The 17,507-nt window shown below is 53.1% G+C and overlaps 2 protein-coding genes across 8 annotated transcripts; both read left to right on the top strand.

The window, feature by feature from the left end:
• Nucleotides 1-47: 47 nt before the first annotated feature.
• On the top strand, nt 48-2,558 carry CHCHD1 (coiled-coil-helix-coiled-coil-helix domain containing 1). Of its 2 annotated transcripts, none has more exons than XM_015251708.3 (3): nt 48-283; nt 407-544; nt 2,222-2,558. In XM_015251708.3, exons 1-3 carry the CDS (start codon nt 160-162, stop codon nt 2,296-2,298), a joined length of 339 nt encoding a protein of 112 aa, XP_015107194.1. In that variant the 5' UTR covers nt 48-159; the 3' UTR covers nt 2,299-2,558. The 2 variants fall into 2 exon arrangements, with proteins under 2 accessions (XP_015107194.1, XP_006218940.1); XM_006218878.4 differs by lacking the exon at nt 2,222-2,558 and adding an exon at nt 1,110-1,400 and having other exon boundaries at nt 61-283; nt 407-525.
• A 482-nt stretch (nt 2,559-3,040) lies between these two features.
• ZSWIM8 (zinc finger SWIM-type containing 8) lies at nt 3,041-17,442 on the top strand. Of its 6 annotated transcripts, none has more exons than XM_072971292.1 (26): nt 3,041-3,739; nt 5,900-6,053; nt 6,306-6,400; nt 6,577-6,749; nt 6,920-7,027; nt 7,142-7,223; nt 7,339-7,459; nt 7,865-8,066; nt 8,223-8,398; nt 8,737-9,730; nt 10,503-10,634; nt 10,770-10,949; nt 11,052-11,235; nt 11,443-11,541; nt 12,116-12,240; nt 12,694-12,934; nt 13,033-13,191; nt 13,294-13,522; nt 13,716-14,005; nt 14,165-14,388; nt 14,930-15,415; nt 15,658-15,817; nt 15,945-16,121; nt 16,286-16,405; nt 16,729-16,839; nt 16,965-17,442. In XM_072971292.1, exons 1-26 carry the CDS (start codon nt 3,532-3,534, stop codon nt 17,423-17,425), a joined length of 5,691 nt encoding a protein of 1,896 aa, XP_072827393.1. In that variant the 5' UTR covers nt 3,041-3,531; the 3' UTR covers nt 17,426-17,442. The 6 variants fall into 6 exon arrangements, with proteins under 6 accessions (XP_072827393.1, XP_072827392.1, XP_072827395.1 ...); XM_072971291.1 differs by having other exon boundaries at nt 15,658-15,841; XM_072971294.1 differs by having other exon boundaries at nt 3,044-3,739; nt 15,658-15,841; nt 16,661-16,839.
• The last annotated feature ends 65 nt before the right edge of the window (nt 17,443-17,507 follow it).

The following is a 17,507-nucleotide window of genomic DNA, read 5'->3' as shown; positions in this document are numbered from 1 at the left end:
AAAAAAAAAAAAAGAGAGAGATAGAGAGAGAGAGGTGCATGCTGGGGCGGGAGGGGCCGCCGAGCTTTCTCGGAGCAGCGCGCTGAGCCTCATCGAGCTCGTAGGGGTCACGCAGCGTCACGCACGGCGCCGCAGAGCCTGCCGGGAGCTCGGTGAGCAATGGCGACGCCCAGCTTGCGGGGTCGTCTAGCACGGTTTGGAAACCCACGGAAGCCTATACTGAAGCCCAACAAGCCCCTCATCCTAGCTAACCATGTCGGGGAACGGCGCCGGGAGAAAGGCGGTGAGCAGTCGGAGCTGTGGAGGCCCCAGAGAGGAAGCCGGAGGAGTGCAGGGGACTGCTGGGTGGGAGGATTAGAAGGTTAAGGATCTCCTTGTGACAGGGCCTCCCGTTCTGCCCCTCCAGAGGCGACCTGTATCACGGAGATGTCGGTAATGATGGCTTGCTGGAAGCAGAATGAATTCCGCGACGAAGCATGCAGAAAAGAGATCCAAGACTTCTTCGATTGTGCTTCGAGGGCTGAGGTGATAGAAAGTTCTTGGGGTATCCTCTTGGGAGGAGAATGGGGTCATACAGTAATGATTCTTTTTGCCTCTTGCTAGGTAATAAGAAAGTCCTCCTCATTCTAAAAGGGGGAGGAAAGTTTTAGAAGCCACTTGACCCACGCCAAAGTGGGAAAGGTTACGGTTTTGATGGCATTGTGATCTTGAGCGATTTGTTTCACTGCTTTTAGCTTTACCAGATGCAAAACGAGGTTAATGTTAATATCCACCTTACAGAATTTTGAGTATCAAATGAAGAAATGGGTGGGAAAATCACTTTGTAAGTTTTAAATAGATACTATTGTCTGAAGTAGGATTAAAGATAGTGAAGGACAGGCAGGTTGTATGGTTTCCAGCCTAGACTTAATTGCCAGCTGGCATGGTAGTTTCAGATCATACGGTCATTCGTAGGTCTCAAATCTTTTTGTTGAAAGGGGACTGGGAAGATAACACAGATCTCCAGGCTGGCTAATATCTTACTGTGATTTGAGGTGTTGTGAGAACTGTTAGCTTCGGTCAGAGCCAATTTTAGAGCTGTCATTTTAATTTTTGTTCTGTGTTTTCAGGCAGCCCGAAAGATGAGATCAATCCAGGAGAGCATGGGAGAGTTGAGGAGTTTACCTCCCAAGAAATTGAATAAGTTGTTACATAGGTTTCCTAACATATCTCATGTCAGCTGAAAAATGAAGAAGGATTTTCAGTGACTGGACTGTAGCTTCTGAGAACTATGCAGAGGCGTTTTAGAGATATTTGCACTGTTGTGCTCTCTTCGAAGAGTAGAAGGAGGCAAACTTTTTCCCCCTCTTTGGAATCATTATTCGATATCTTTATATCGAAATAAAGTCCTCTGACGAGAACTTGGCCTTTTGTTGTGGATTAGGTGCTCTCCATAGTTCAACCTTGTATCCACCCTACACTCTGAAAGGTCTTTGCTCCCTGATTTGCACCAGGAGCAGGATAGAAACTTTTGTTCTGCATTTGAAGTCCTTTATACCGTTTAGTACTCTTGCTTTTGAATGCACTAAAGGATGTTAAAAACAAAAAACAAAAAACTCTATATGCAGTTTCTTGCCATCATCTGTAAGTATTTAGTGACTATGTGTTTTGTCCATAGCCACTACAAGGTGCTGCCAGAATAATTGGAAGTTCACAAACTGGTGACTTGAAGGTGATGCAGATGTATTTTATTTGGCCCACACAGTTAAATAGTTTTTAAAATAGCTGCCCACATTGAAAAATAGGAAAAATGTCATAAAAATCTACTTTTTAGTTTTTCTTAAAAAAAAAATCAAAAGATCTGGCAACCCTAGTTTCTTAATCCCACATGAAAATAAACTCTTTTCAAATAGAGCTGTTTATCATTTGTCTCCACTCCCCAGGGACCTGACCACAGGACTCTTCCAAATAGTGACACTAAGATGTAACTGGCAGTTATCTTTCTGTATCACCTGTTTACCTTTCTCGTCAAGTTACCTATTTGCTGAAGGTATTTACTTTTGTGACTCCCTGATATTAGAAACAGTTGTTTAGCATTTTATGGATGCCCTTTCATGGAATACCTCAACCTTTTCTACGTACTTTAGAGCATTAAATGGACAAAGGGATATGTGGGCATTTTAAAGCTCCAGGGGGATAATTATTGAGATAAAGAAGTCTTGCCTCCTTGACCACCCCACAGCTACCTCTTCCTCATACCCCAATGGTGGAACACCGGGCACTTGCCTGGTTCTGCAGGCTGAGGCTGTTCACTGTTAAGAAGAAGCTCAGTGCTTAGATGCTTTGGACTAGCCTACTTTCCGTCAATGGAAACTCCCAGTAAGAGGTCTGTGAACATGCATGGGAAAAAATTTAAACTACAACTGTAATTGAACATTTCAGTTAGGACTGTGGAAACAAACCCCAGTATTATTAGCAACACCTATATAAAAATCACAATTTTTTTAATATAATGGTTCATTACAGATGTCTAGTCACTTATACTCATCACTATCTTCAAAGTTTGGTAGTTATTACACTTGCTACTGGGATCTTATTTCATGTGAAAATAAAGAAGTACTACTTTGTTGCAAATTTGTTTTATTAGTATTTTATCATTGTATTTCAACATAATCGGTTTTCTTTGTAATTCTTTTGTTTATTTATAAACAATCTGAGAAAGGGGTCCAGGGGTTTCATCAGGCTGCTAAACGGCCCATGGCACAAAAAAAGGCCAAGAAATCCTAGACTAAAAGGCCCCACTGACAAACAGTACAACCATCTCCTGAAATCAAATGCCTCCTTTAACCGGTGTTTCACCAATTAGACCCTATAAAAAGTCTCCTGGAATGCAGGCTTCTGGACTACAGTTCCCAGGAGGTAACGCGGCCCCGGGGCCTATCCGGAGTTAGGACAGTAACTCCACCCAATGGTTCCTATGTTTGTCTCTTGACAGCCTACAATTCCCGGCATGCGTAGCGGCTGTTTATCCCTTGGGGACATTATGGACGCCGAGTTATGTTGGGATCTGTAGTCATTTCGTCTACTTGTGTTGGTTGCATTCCTCTCATGGTATCTAGAGCTAGGCTCGAGAAAAAAAAGCCGGAAATATAGCAGTTAAAGAAACCGGCCCCTTACATCCGCGCCTACCGGGACTGGTTCCCCAGCGCGCGAGGGCGGAAGTGGTGGTGGCCGGCGCGGCCGGAAGTTCAGATCAGCTGATGGGGGAGGCGGCGCCGCAGCCGCCGAGAGGCCCCGGTTGCCGAGCGCTTCGTCCGGGCCCGGAGTCTCGGAGACTGGCCACGATTCCCGTTCACACTTCGTACTTGGGCGAGGTCCCGTCCCGTATCTCTTTCAGACCTGAGCTCCTCGCCCGGCACGGCAGCCCTGAGCGCCCCGGCCACCCCCAGCCCCGGCTCGCCGCTCAGGCCCCGGGCCTCCCCTCAGCCCCCGGCCGGCGGCCCGGGCCGCGGATCCGCGGGGGGGGACCCGGCCCCGGGAGGTGCGGGCCCCATGGAGCTGATGTTCGCGGAGTGGGAGGACGGAGAGCGCTTCTCTTTCGAGGATTCGGACCGCTTTGAGGAGGATTCGCTCTGTTCCTTCATCTCCGAGGCCGAGAGCCTCTGCCAGAACTGGCGGGGATGGCGCAAACAGTCAGCGGGGCCCAATTCCCCCACTGGCGGCGGTGGCGGAGGTGGCAGTGGCGGTACCAGAATGCGAGGTGAGGGTGAGCTGGGGGGAGGGGAGCAGGCAGGCCCTGCTTCGGCCTTGCTCGAGAGCTGTCCCTGCTCCGGGCTGCCCCGGACCAGGAGCTGTCCCAAGCTTAGAACAGACTTCAAGACTCGCTTTTCCGGTCTTCCTGGGGCTGGTTTCTCCGCACTGGTGTGTATGTGTGTGTGTTGGTGTGATGGCTGGGAAATCCTGGGTTGGATAGGATTAGCGACAGAAAACAGATCTCTTGTCGTTCATTTGCCTTAGAGTTGGGATAGAGGAGAAAAATTCCCACTCTGACTTGGGGAATACTTACCGAGTTCAGCCTGAGGCAGGCCAGAAAATGGAAGAGAATGTGGGTAGGGTTCGGATTGTGAAGAAGTGAACACTTGAGGTGTGTCACCCCGTTGCAAAGTGCATTGGGAGCTTCTTGATTCAAGGTGATAATCTCTGATGCCAGTTGCACCAAAAAGTGATTCCAGCCAGAAGAAAGTGGAGGTGAAGTGGCCCTATGAGAGGAGATGTCACATAGATTTAGATTTAGATCAGAAGCTTGGTTCCTGGCCATATTGAACATCTGTGAGAAGCCAAGGCTGGGGCTACTGTATTAGAGCCTTAGATTTCTATCATCTGGAGCCTGGGGAAGAGTATGGGTACTTGTCCCTGGAGTCTCATGAAACACTCATCCCGCTTCTCACTTGAGTTTCTTTCATCCCCGGGTCTTTCAGTGGATTAGCTGATTAGTGCTGTGAAGAATTTTGCTTTTATTAAAGAGGAGGGAGAGGAGAGTGATAATAAAGAGAAGCCCCACAGGCTCAGGACTCACCGGGTTATTTCCCTGCCTTCCTCAGGGCAGTTTTTGTCCTGGGCTTTATGGGAAGTTGAGGGGTTTAATTTGTGATTCTACTCTGGCCATTTTTTAAGGGTCCTGTTTTCCAGATTGTCCTGCAGAGAGAAACTGATTTATGTCATTATTTAAGAGTGATAGTATTCAACTTTGGAGAGAGAGCATATGCCCTGTGTACATGTGTACGTACGTATGTGTACACACACACGCACACACACACACACGTAGTATTCAACTTTGGAGAGAGAGCATATGCCCTGTGTACGTGTGTACATACGTATGTACGCGTACACACACACACACACACACATACACCCTTAGGCGGTTTCCCTGTGAGTTTTCTATGGCCTTTTTACTTCTCTCTATGGCCTTTTTACTTCTTTCATATTTGCATGTGTAGGTAATCTTGGAGCTTAGAGCTCCCTCAGTTTAAGGGAAGTAACTGAAGATTTTGGTGACTTTTAACATACTGGTATCTTCCTGAACAGGTTGAAATCTGGAAACCATGTCATTTCCCCACAATGCCTACCTCCTACCCCCACAGTTTCTCACTTGTAAAATAAAGAGATTAACTTTTTGGGGGGGAGGAAGGTCCCTTTCAGCTCCATAATTTTCTAATCTGTCTTTTAATCTGACTTGCAATTTGGTGAAATATGCAGTCTGTTTCATGGCTTTTTGATTAAAACAGTGTGGGAAACTTTGAGTGGTAACTCCATTCTACTCCAGGTGATCCCAGGAGCAGCAGCTAGGTTTCCTCTCCCCTGACCCCAAGGCTTCTGTTGTGGGAAGCCATGGTTCAGGTGTGCCAATGTAAAGTGCTTCTGGAGATACTTCTTTTAACTCTTCAGGGCTCTGGCTTATCTTCCCTCCTTAGATAGAGGCATGGAGTCATCTGGAGAAAAAGGGATGGTAAACAAACAAAAAAAGCAATTAGAGAAGAGAATGCTAGGGGAGAGGTATTAACAACGTAATACAAATCTGAAGTGCCAAGTATATGGGAAATTAATTGCCAAGCCAGGTGAGACTAGTTACTTGCTAGGATCTTGGGATATACCTGTTTGACCTGGAGTTTCTGTGATATCCCTGGTATCTTCTATTCTAGACCTTAAGTAACAGTGTGGCCTTGTTTAGCTACCCTTCCCCAGACGGAATCTTAAGGGTGAGTGTACCCTGACAGGAGAGTCCTTGGTTTTTCACCCAGATCTCCCCTTTCTTTCTTGGTGAAGGTGGGACTCAAGAATGGCACTGGCATTGATGCCAAGTAATCATGGCCCTTTTCATTTCCCCTTATCTTTCTTCTCACCTCAACTTTTGTTTCCAAAGATGGACTGGTGATCCCATTGGTGGAGTTGTCAGCAAAGCAGGTGGCATTTCACATCCCATTTGAAGTGGTGGAGAAAGTTTACCCGCCGGTACCCGAGCAGCTACAGCTCCGAATTGCTTTTTGGAGCTTCCCTGAGAATGAAGAGGATATTCGGTGAGGCTCCAGGACTGACGGTGGGGAGCAGAGTCCTGATATTCCACACTGTGTGCTGGAATTCCCACAGAACAAAGGAGATACTGTATTTGGGGCTGTTGTAAGAGATGACAGGGGGAGGAGGAAGTGTCTGGGATTGTCCCCAAGAGGGAGTGACACTGGGGAGAGAGTGCCCAGAGCATTGTGGTCTCTGACAGGCTCTATAGAAGGTTATTTGCTGCATTGTGGCTGCGTCCTCTTCTTCCCTCCCAGACTATATTCCTGCCTGGCCAACGGCAGTGCAGATGAGTTCCAGCGAGGGGATCAGCTGTTCCGCATGAGAGCTGTGAAGGATCCCCTACAGATAGGTAAGGGTCTCATCACACCCTGTGGTGCTTCCTGCTCCTCCCGTCCCCTGTGTTAGGAATTAAGGAACTACTGTAAGAAGATGGAGCAGGTTGTCTGAATAACTTCAGGGCCAAAGTCAAAGGCAGAGACCTTTGTCTTGGCAGCTCTCCCTGGCCATACCCATGTTTCTCCCCAGGGTTCCACCTGAGTGCTACTGTGGTGCCACCTCAGATGGTCCCCCCCAAAGGGGCCTACAACGTGGCTGTGATGTTTGACCGCTGCCGGGTCACTTCCTGCAGCTGCACCTGTGGGGCTGGGGCCAAATGGTGCACCCACGTCGTGGCACTCTGTCTCTTCCGCATCCACAACGTGAGGCCCTCCCAATTTATCCTGGCCCTATCCTCTGCTCCACCCCCCTCTGCTGCATGCCTGGCTGCATTGTGAGCCCCCTCGCCTCCCCTACCTGCCTCTCTATCCCTGGCTGCAGTGTCAGCAGGCCTTTTCTCAGATTGTTGCATTTCTCTTGCTGTTCCCTTCAGGCTTCTGCAGTCTGCCTCCGGGCCCCAGTGTCAGAGTCCTTGTCGCGGCTACAGAGGGACCAGCTGCAGAAGTTTGCTCAGTACCTCATCAGTGAGCTGCCTCAACAGGTGAGTGAAGTTGGCACGCCCTCCTCCAGCTAGCTCCAGGGCAGCGAATCAGCCTTCCTTTTAGGCCTAGGCCTCCTTGGGTGACTTACACCTTTGTGTCCCTTTCCCCCTCAGATCCTCCCCACAGCCCAGCGTCTCCTGGATGAACTCCTCTCCTCCCAGTCAACAGCCATCAATACAGTGTGTGGAGCCCCAGGTGAGTGTGGTGAGAAGGAAGGGCAGCAGGAGAGCAAGCTGGGAGTGCAGGGTGCCGCTTACTGAAGGTGGACCTGAGCCCCATCTCTAGGTGACTGACTGCCTGTCACCCCCAGACCCCACAGCAGGGCCCTCGGCCTCTGACCAGAGTACTTGGTATTTGGATGAGTCAACACTCACTGACAACATCAAGAAGACGCTACACAAGTTCTGCGGCCCCTCTCCTGTGGTCTTCAGGTAAACGAGGCCTCCGCATGCGGTGTCTGTGGTGGAGCGGGGAGCGTGCCTCAGGTTGTTGACAGATCCTTGGTTCTGTTAATGCCTGCATCTTCCACTTTGTAGTCCCTGCACTGGTCCAGGGCCTGGCACACAGGAGATGTCACTAGTGAAACCAGTGGATGATGATATTTTATAGTCACAGAGGGTACTGTCCTTAGGTAGAGCAGGAGTTAGTTTTCTTCCTTTGAGTGATCAGCAGACTGAGGCAGAGAGAGATGAAGAATTTTTGTCCGGACATACTATTTCCCCTGTACTCTGTATTTTGGGTCAGGACCCCTTTTGTGTCAAAGTCCTGTTGCTCTTTCACCTGCTTTATTCAGCCCCATCTTAGGGTCGTCATTTTCCGCTCTGTGACTTTCCCAGTGACGTGAACTCCATGTATCTGTCTTCCACGGAGCCTCCGGCCGCTGCAGAATGGGCATGTCTGCTGCGCCCTCTGAGGGGCCGAGAGCCAGAGGGCGTCTGGAACTTGCTCAGCATCGTGCGGGAGATGTTCAAGCGGAGGGACAGCAATGCTGCCCCCTTGTTGGAGATCCTCACTGACCAGTGCCTCTCTTACGAACAGGTAATCGCCCAGATTTGGTTGGGTAGCCCCGTGGTGGTTGATTCTCTCCCTTCCTTACTTAGCTTTTTTCCCCTCTTGCTGACAGGGACACTGAGGAGGGCTGCTCTGTCTTTCTTGAAGCTGTTAGGCGTATCTCAGAGCCCTCTTTGTTTCCAGATAACAGGTTGGTGGTACAGCGTGCGCACCTCAGCCTCACACAGCAGCGCCAGTGGGCACACGGGCCGTAGCAACGGGCAGTCAGAGGTGGCGGCCCACGCGTGTGCCAGCATGTGTGACGAGATGGTCACTCTGTGGAGGCTGGCTGTGCTGGACCCTGCACTCAGCCCCCAGCGGTGAGTCTCCCCCTAGGCTCACCAAAGCACGAGCCCCCATCTCCATGTGCACATACAGACGTACCCTTTTTCTATTCCTAGGGAAATGGGAGGTGCTGAGTAGTAGGGTTACTGGTGATTTATGTGTCTTTTTCCTGGGAGGGTTCCCCTTCCTTCCCCTGAATAGCACCTACTTTCCAAGATCCCTGAGTATTAGGGTGATGTCTGTGAGGCCGGCTCAAGGTGTGCTTCCCTGACTCCTTCCCTGTGCCCCTCTTTGGGGCATGCCGTGCCCTCCCCTCCCTCCTTGGTGTAGAGCAGAGCCCCCCAGCGACCTGCCCCCTGCTTTGTTCCCACAGCCGCCGGGAGCTGTGTGTGCAGCTGCGCCAGTGGCAGCTGAAGGTGATTGAGAACGTGAAGTGGGGACAGCACAAGAAGATCCTGGAGCGCCTTTTCCCTGGCTTCCGGCCAGCAGTGGAAGCCTGCTACTTCAACTGGGAAGAGGCCTACCCACTTCCCGGTGTTACCTACAGTGCCACTGACCGGAAGCTGGCCCTGTGCTGGGCCCGAGCCCTACCCCCTCGGCCAGGTGCCTCCCGATCTGGGGGCCTGGAGGAATCCCGGGAGCGGCCCCGCCCTCTCCCCACCGAGCCAGCTGTGCGGCCCAAGGAGCCTGGGGCCAAGCGCAAGGGATTGGGTGAGGGCGTCCCCTCATCACAGAGGGGTCCCCGCCGCCTCTCAGCTGAGGGGGGAGAAAAAGCTCTGCATAAGATGGGTCCAGGTGGGGGCAAAGCCAAAGTATTGGGTGGGGCTGGCAATGGGGGCAAGGGCTCAGCAGGCAGTGGGAACAAGCGACGGCTGAGCAGTGAGGACAGCTCCTTGGAGCCAGATCTGGCTGAGATGAGCCTGGATGACAGCAGCCTGGCCCTGGGCGCAGAGGCCAGCACCTTCGGTGGATTCCCTGAGAGTCCACCACCCTGCCCTCACCCTGGTGGCTCCCGAGGCCCTTCTACCTTCCTTCCTGAACCTCCAGATACTTTTGAAGAAGATGGTGGCGTGTACTTCTCAGAAGGGCCTGAGCCCCCCACAGCCTCTGTGTGCCCCCCTGGCCTACTGCCCAGGGAGATCTGTACCCAGGATGACCTCCCTTCCACAGATGAGAGTGGCAATGGGCTCCCTAAAACCAAAGAGGCAGGCCCTGCAGTTGGAGAGGAGGATGATGACTACCAGGCATATTATCTGAATGCCCAGGACGGGGCTGGGGGCGAGGAAGAGAAGGCTGAGGGCGGGGCTGGGGAGGAGCACGACCTGTTTGCCGGGCTGAAGCCACTGGAACAGGAGAGCCGCATGGAGGTGAGGGGACTTGGGGGAGGCTCTGAGGGTGCTCCATAGCCATAGCTGGGAGAGGGGCCACCTGCCTTGAGTTAGGAGTGACAGGACCGTTGCATGACTGTTAGAATCCTGTGGCAGACTCCTAACAGGCCTCACTACCTGCAGTCTGTTCCCTTCACTGCCTCCAAATTGATTTCCCTGGAAGGTGTGATGGTGCCACTCCGCTGCTGAAACTCTTCAGTGGTTTTCATTGCCCTTAGGATAGAAGTGAAGGTCCTTGGCCTCACCTACGAGGTTTCACTTATTCTGATCTTTGCCTGCTTCTCCAGCCTCGTCTAGCCACCGTGCCCCTTACACTACTCTCTGCTGAGCCTTTCCCGTAGCTTGTCGTGCTCTCTCTTACTTTTGCATGGATTGTTGGGAATGTTCTTCCCTCATCTTACTTGGTTAGCTCTTGTTCCTCCTTCAGATCTCAGAGATCTTAGAGATCACTGCCTGTAGAAAGTCTTCCTGAGACTGTCCTGCTGCCCCAAGTTCCAGCGAGGTATCCTACCCATCTACTCCATTCTGGACCTTTCCCAGTAGTAGCCAGTTTCACACTGGTCTGTGTGTTTATGTGTCTATTTCTGTTTCTCTAACCAGACTGTGAGTCCCTATGATGTACCCAGGACTAGAATAGGGCCCAGCAAATAGCACGTGCTCATGGGATGTTTGCTGCATGAGTGAGTATGGTGTTCTGCTTCTTGGAAGCATTTGGGCCTCAACATGTCTGGTGCCCATGTCCTCTTTCCAGGTATTATTTGCCTGTGCTGAGGCCTTGCATGCTCATGGCTACAGCAATGAGGCCTCCCGCCTCACTGTAGAGCTTGCCCAAGACCTGCTAGCCAACCCACCTGACCTCAAGGTAGAGCCGCCCCCTGCCAAGGTGAGAGAGACCCCTTTCCCCTTGCTCTTCACTTACCCCTCTTCCTCTCCCATGCCCCACCCCAGGTGAGAGTCTCCTCCCCCTGCCAAGGTGAGTCAGACTCATCTGGCTGCCTCCTTGTGTTTCCCTCTTTAGGGCAAGAAGAACAAGGTGTCTACAAGCCGTCAGACGTGGGTGGCTACCAACACCCTGACAAAGGCGGCCTTCCTGTTAACAGTGCTAAGTGAGCGCCCAGAGCACCATAACTTGGCCTTCCGAGTGGGCATGTTTGCCTTGGAGCTACAGCGGCCCCCAGCTTCTACCAAGGCCTTGGAGGTCAGAGGTGCTATCTGGACCTCGTACTGCAGTTTCCTCAGAGCCTCTCACCTTGATCTCTGTCGAGGTATTAGAGGTCTGAGCTCCTCCCTGTGCCCTCAGGTGAAACTGGCATACCAGGAGTCTGAGGTGGCCACCCTGCTCAAGAAGATTCCTCTGGGTCCAAGTGAGATGAGTACCATGCGGTGCCGGGCTGAGGAGCTTCGGGAGGGGACACTCTGTGACTATCGGCCTGTTTTGCCTCTCATGTTGGCCAGTTTCATCTTTGATGTTCTCTGTACTCCAGGTAGGATGCCTGACTCTACAGCAGGTGGGGAACTGGGGCAGGGGTAGCTTTCTCAAAGGAGAAACCAAGAGCCTCAAGGCTTAGAATTGCCTTTCCCATCAGGCAGTTTCATGGAAAGATCTGGAATGATGAGCATCTTGGGTTCCTTCCCTTTCATTCTTTTCCATGCTGCTTCTCTCTGCCTAACTTACCTCAACTTTTATCCAGTGGTTTCTCCCACGGGTTCCCGACCTCCAAGTCGTAACTGGAACAACGAGATGCCTGGGGATGAGGAGCTGGGATTTGAAGCAGCAGTTGCTGCCTTGGGTGAGTCTGTCAGTGTCTCGAGCACATCTGTGAGCTAAGCCTGGCCCAGGCCTTGAAGGGCATGAGACATGGTGCCTGTTCTGAAGAGGCTCTATAGTAAGGGGAAAGCCAGGATGACACGTTAGTGCCAAGTCATGCCTCCAGGACAGTTAAGAATTCAGGGCAAAAACATGTGCTGTGGGTGCTGGGTGCTGTAAGGACAGCAAAACAGAACTCTCAGGGGGCCTTAGGAAAGGGGTACAGTTGGGAATGTGGGTTAAAAGATCAGTTAAGGTCTAGGTAGGGGGACAGAACACAGGGGCAGTCAAATCTTCACGAAAGTGAGGAGCCCAACCTCTCTGAAGTGATGGATATGCTGGGACAGTAGCGTGAGCCAAATTATGAAGGTCTTAAAAAGCAGACCAGAGCTTAGGCTGGATGTGCTGGGCAATGAGGCCCTTCCGTAGGGAATGTGGGTTGGACCCGGAGAACTCCTTACCTCACATGCTAGTGGCTGGGGAGCCCTAGCCTGTTTACCTTTGCTGTCTTGGGAGTTGTGGCCATTCCCAACCCGCTGAACCCCTCTTTCTCACAGGCATGAAGACAACAGTGAGTGAGGCGGAGCATCCCCTGCTGTGTGAAGGCACACGTCGGGAGAAGGGTGACCTGGCATTGGCACTGATGATCACTTACAAGGATGACCAGGCCAAACTCAAAAAGGTAAGGGATTGAGGTACTGGGATTTTGACAGGCAAAGAGAGCAAACTTCACCGCCTTTCTCAGGGTTTCCAGTATGATGAGAAGAGGGCTCTTCTACCTGTAGGAGTAGGAGATAACTAGGGAATCTTGGGAAGAGCTCATAAAGAGCACCAGAGACCACTGGTTCTTTACAGGGGTGCTTGGGCAGGGGGTGGAAGAAGAGAAGCAGAGGGCATAAAGTCACTCACTCATTCATTCATTTCAGTGTTTATTGAATATCAGTGTACTCAGTCCTATGGTGTTACAGAGGATACCAAGATATGTAAGCCAGCCCCTATCTTCCAGGAGGTTCTCCTGTGGTTGGAACTGGGGAAGCCTTCCTGAGAAGGAAGTGCTAAGCTGCTTGAGGGAGAAAGGAAAGTAACAGAAGTCAGGAGACTGAGGGCAGCCTGTCACTGCCTCTCTGTCTTCCAGATCTTAGACAAACTCTTGGACCGAGAGAGCCAGACACACAAACCACAGACACTGAGTTCGTTCTACTCATCTAGCCGCCCAGCCACAGCCAGCCAGAGGTCTCCTTCAAAACATGGGGGCCCATCTGCCCCAGGGGCCTTGCAGCCGCTGACCTCAGGCTCTGCAGGGCCTGCTCAGCCAGGGAGTGTGGCAGGGGCTGGGCCAGGTCCCACTGAGGGCTTCACAGAGAAGAATGTGCCTGGTGAGGTGGGGGCACTGGGCAGGGGGGATGAATGGCATGGAGCCATGTTGGGGTCCCCTTTCCCGGGCTCATCCCAGTGTCCTGTTTTCCCTAAATAGAGAGTTCCCCACATTCCCCCTGTGAGGGTCTCCCATCTGAGGCAGCTTTGACCCCAAGGCCAGAGGGGAAGGTTCCCAGCCGCCTGGCACTTGGCAGTCGTGGAGGCTACAATGGACGGGGCTGGGGCTCACCAGGGCGGCCTAAGAAGAAGCACACAGGTATGACAACCCATGGGATGACATGGAGGGAAGATCTCTGTAGGTTGGAGTCTGACTTCTGGAACTTCTGACTTCTGAGACTGACTTGTCTTGTGGGGTTAGGCATGGCCAGCATTGACAGCAGTGCCCCTGAAACAACATCAGATAGCTCCCCAACCTTAAGCCGGAGGCCACTTCGAGGGGGCTGGGCCCCTACCTCCTGGGGTCGAGGACAGGACAGTGACAGCATCAGCAGCTCTTCCTCGGACTCCCTTGGCTCCTCGTCATCCAGTGGAAGTCGCCGGGCCAGTGCCAGTGGAGGGGCCCGGGCGAAGACAGTTGAGGTTGGCAGGTCAGTGGGAAGAAATACCCTCTCTTTTGATCTGGCCCACCCTCAGAGCCACATCCCCACATCCCTAGTGTAATCCAACTTTTGCTCCCCCCATGCCGCCCCCACATCCTCACTTACCCAGTCTCTTCCAACCTACCTGGACACCCATTTCAGAGAAACCCCAATCCCCGTCCCTACCGCATTGCCCCTTCAGGTACAAGGGCCGCCGTCCTGAGAGTCATGCCCCCCATGTACCCAATCAGCCGTCAGAGGCAGCTGCACACTTCTACTTCGAGCTGGCGAAGACGGTGCTGATCAAGGCAGGGGGCAACAGCAGCACTTCCATTTTCACACATCCATCTTCCTCAGGGGGCCACCAGGGTCCTCACCGAAACCTGCACCTTTGCGCCTTCGAGATTGGGCTCTATGCCCTTGGCCTGCACAACTTTGTTTCTCCCAACTGGCTCTCACGTACCTATTCTTCCCACGTTTCCTGGATTACAGGTAAATCCAATATCTTGATTTGGGTATGGGAAGGAGATTAATTGATGGAGACAGAGCCTCATCCTAATGGAGTTACTGATCTGATAGGAAAGACACCATTCCCGTTCCCCAGTGGTGCCTGTGCTAACCCCATTCTGCTTTTCTCTCCTTCCCTTGAAGGCCAGGCAATGGAGATTGGCAGTGCAGCCCTAACTATACTGGTAGAATGCTGGGATGGGCATCTGACGCCCCCTGAGGTTGCATCCCTGGCCGACAGGGCATCACGGGCACGAGACTCCAATATGGTGAGGGCAGCGGCAGAGCTAGCCCTAAGTTGTCTGCCTCATGCCCATGCGTTGAACCCCAATGAGATCCAGCGGGCCCTGGTGCAGTGCAAGGAGCAGGTATTTCTACAGGCCATTTGGGGACATGGGCAGGGAGGTTGGGCATGGGAAAAGCTGCTGGCCCAGCTCTTGACTCCCACATCCTGGAGTTCACCAACTATCCAGGTAGTCCTCTCATGTTGACACTGGACATAACAACGTGTTTTCACATCCATGACTTCCTGCACCTTACAACTCTGAAGATAGGATTATTCCTATTTTACAGTTAAAGAACATGGCTTGTAGTTAAGGAACCAAGATCATCACCAGAATGGAGTACTTAGGGAATGTCTCAGAGAGATGGTGGGACCTAGTGGGGAGGGAGTAGCTAAATTAATTTGGAACTGGGACTATAACCGAGTCTTGACTATTACTGGTCAGCAAGTATTTGCTCAGTGCCTGTGTGGAGCATTCACTGCTCTGACACTGACTCTAAGCATTGGCCCTAACCTCGGATGCCTCCCTGGGAACCAGCCAACCCAGGGAGACTTTGGAATGTCATCTATAACTGTCCCTAAGTAAAGCTCTTCCCCCTTATAACCTCTTTGCTCCTCCCTTCCAGGATAACCTGATGTTGGAGAAGGCCTGCATGGCAGTGGAAGAGGCAGCTAAGGGTGGGGGCGTATACCCCGAAGTGTTGTTTGAGGTTGCTCACCAGTGGTTCTGGCTATATGAGCAAACAGCAGGTGGCTCATCCACAGCCCGTGAAGGGGCTACAAGCTGTAATGCCAGTGGGATCAAGGCAGCTGGGGAGGCTGGGCGGGGGCTGCCTGAGGGCAGGGGGGGCCCAGGGACTGAGCCGGTTACTGTGGCGGCAGCAGCAGTGACAGCAGCCACAGTGGTGCCAGTCATCTCGGTGGGGTCCAGTTTATATCCGGGTCCAGGACTGGGGCATGGTCATTCCCCTGGCCTGCACCCCTACACTGCTCTACAGCCCCACCTGCCCTGCAGCCCTCAATACCTCACCCACCCAGCTCACCCCGCCCACCCCATGCCTCACATGCCCCGGCCTGCCGTCTTCCCTGTGCCCAGCTCTGCGTACCCACAGGTGAGACCAATGTTCTGCTGGGGGGATGGGCATGTGGGAGAACATGGGGAGTTCATGGAGGGCTGGAGTGGGGTGCTCTGGGAGAATATTAGGGCTGTCCAGGAGTCCTGGGGGGTGGCAGGAGTCAGGGAGGACCCAGCCTGACTAAGAAATGCAGGCATACCCAGTTGTGGGACGAAGGGGAAAAAACTACATCCTAATGTAGTTTGGTATCTTCCTTTTCTTCCTCTCCCTCCCTGTAGGGTGTGCATCCTGCATTCCTGGGGGCTCAGTACCCTTACTCGGTGACTCCCCCCTCACTTGCTGCCACTGCTGTGTCTTTCCCCGTCCCTTCCATGGCACCCATCACAGTACATCCCTACCACACAGAGCCAGGGCTCCCACTGCCCACCAGTGTGGCCTGTGAGTTGTGGGGACAGGGAACAGGTGAATGGAGGGGAGGTACACTCGGCAGGGGAGGTGTGGAGGGGTTCCTCTTTGTCCCTCTTCGGGCTCTGAGTTCCTCACATGGCTTTCATCCCACCCTCAGTGAGCAGTGTCCATCCAGCTTCCACGTTTCCAGCCATCCAGGGTGCCTCACTGCCTGCCCTGACCACACAGCCCAGCCCTCTGGTGAGCGGGGGTTTTCCACCACCTGAGGAGGAGGCGCACAGTCAGCCTGTCAACCCGCACAGCCTCCACCACCTGCACGCGGCCTACCGTGTTGGTGAGAAGAGGTCCCTTTCTGTGCCCCACACTTGCAGAGCCAGAGGCTCTTCAGTGACCCCTCCTCCCTGGAGCTCTCAGCTTGTTTACTGTGGGAGCATTCCCAGGTGGAGGTAGAGGGTGACAAGGATGCACCCTCATCACATGCCCACCCCTTTCTCCCAGGAATGCTGGCACTGGAGATGCTGGGTCGCCGGGCACACAACGATCACCCCAACAACTTCTCCCGCTCCCCCCCCTACACTGATGATGTCAAATGGTTGCTGGGGCTGGCAGCAAAGCTGGGTAACACCTCCCCTCCCCAGGACCATTGTCCGCCCCCACCTGCTTCCCCAACCTTCCTATCCCAGACCTCCTTCCTAGCTCTTGCTCAGAGTTGAGGCCTTGGTCGGGTATGTGTGCGTGCGCGGGGGGCGGGGGGTTACCTCAGCTCCTGGGGCGGAGGGAGGCTCTCTCCCAGACCAGAGCTGAGAGATCAAAGTTGGGTCCCTAGGGCAGAGGTGGCCACCCCCGTCTCATGCCCCTCCCCCTGCCCCCCAGGAGTGAACTACGTGCACCAGTTCTGTGTGGGGGCAGCCAAGGGGGTGCTGAGCCCGTTTGTGCTGCAGGAGATCGTCATGGAGACGCTGCAGCGGCTGAGCCCCGCTCATGCCCACAACCACCTGCGGGCCCCGGCCTTCCACCAACTGGTGCAGCGCTGCCAGCAGGCATACATGCAGGTGACAACCCAGAAGGATGGTGCAGGGTGGAACCCCTCCTGGGCAGGCATGGAAGAGATCACTCAGTCTGCAAGGGCGGAGGGGTCTGGCTCTGCTCAGTGGCTTATCCTCCACACATCTTCCAGTACATCCACCACCGCTTGATTCACCTGACCCCCGCCGACTACGACGACTTTGTGAATGCGATCCGGAGTGCTCGCAGCGCCTTCTGCCTGACCCCCATGGGCATGATGCAGTTCAACGACATCCTGCAGAACCTCAAGCGCAGCAAACAGACCAAGGAGCTGTGGCAGCGGGTCTCACTCGAGATGACCACCTTCTCCCCCTGAGTCTGGCCCCCCTAGGGGCCTATACAGGGACACAGGCCTGTGGCTATGGGGGCTCCTCACAAAGGGGGAATGAATCTTGGCTGGACAGATCATCCCCACTCGGTTCCCTGGTAGCCCAGACTGGCAGCTGCTCTTGGGCTGTAGCTTGGGGCCAAGATGTCTCAGACCCTAGAAGCCTAGGGTTGGGGGAGACAGCCCTGTCTGGGAGGGGGCGTTGGGTGGCCTCTGGTATTTATTTGGCATTTATAAATATATAAACTCCTTTTTTACTCTACAGTCTGCCTGGGCCTTTTCCCTTCTTTCACTCCATGTGTGGATGAACCTTGAACTGGGGCAGGG

The sequence above is a fragment of the Vicugna pacos genome, chromosome 11, assembly GCF_048564905.1.
Source record: "Vicugna pacos chromosome 11, VicPac4, whole genome shotgun sequence".
Classification (NCBI taxonomy): domain Eukaryota; kingdom Metazoa; phylum Chordata; class Mammalia; order Artiodactyla; family Camelidae; genus Vicugna; species Vicugna pacos.
This window is presented reverse-complemented; position numbering and strand designations above follow the sequence as displayed.

Excerpts from the sequence above, each read along its gene's own strand:
- CHCHD1 (XM_006218878.4), top strand. The coding sequence starts at position 160 with ATGGCGACGCCCAGCTTGCGGGGTCGTCTAGCACGGTTTGGAAACCCA. Across the intron at positions 284-406 it reads ACGGCGCCGGGAGAAAGGCG|AGGCGACCTGTATCACGGAG; the intron begins GTGAGCAGTCGG and ends CTGCCCCTCCAG. Across the intron at positions 526-1,109 it reads ATTGTGCTTCGAGGGCTGAG|GCAGCCCGAAAGATGAGATC; the intron begins GTGATAGAAAGT and ends CTGTGTTTTCAG.
- ZSWIM8 (XM_072971291.1), top strand. The coding sequence starts at position 3,532 with ATGGAGCTGATGTTCGCGGAGTGGGAGGACGGAGAGCGCTTCTCTTTC. Across the intron at positions 11,236-11,442 it reads TGATGTTCTCTGTACTCCAG|TGGTTTCTCCCACGGGTTCC; the intron begins GTAGGATGCCTG and ends ACTTTTATCCAG. Across the intron at positions 13,192-13,293 it reads GCCTAAGAAGAAGCACACAG|GCATGGCCAGCATTGACAGC; the intron begins GTATGACAACCC and ends TTGTGGGGTTAG.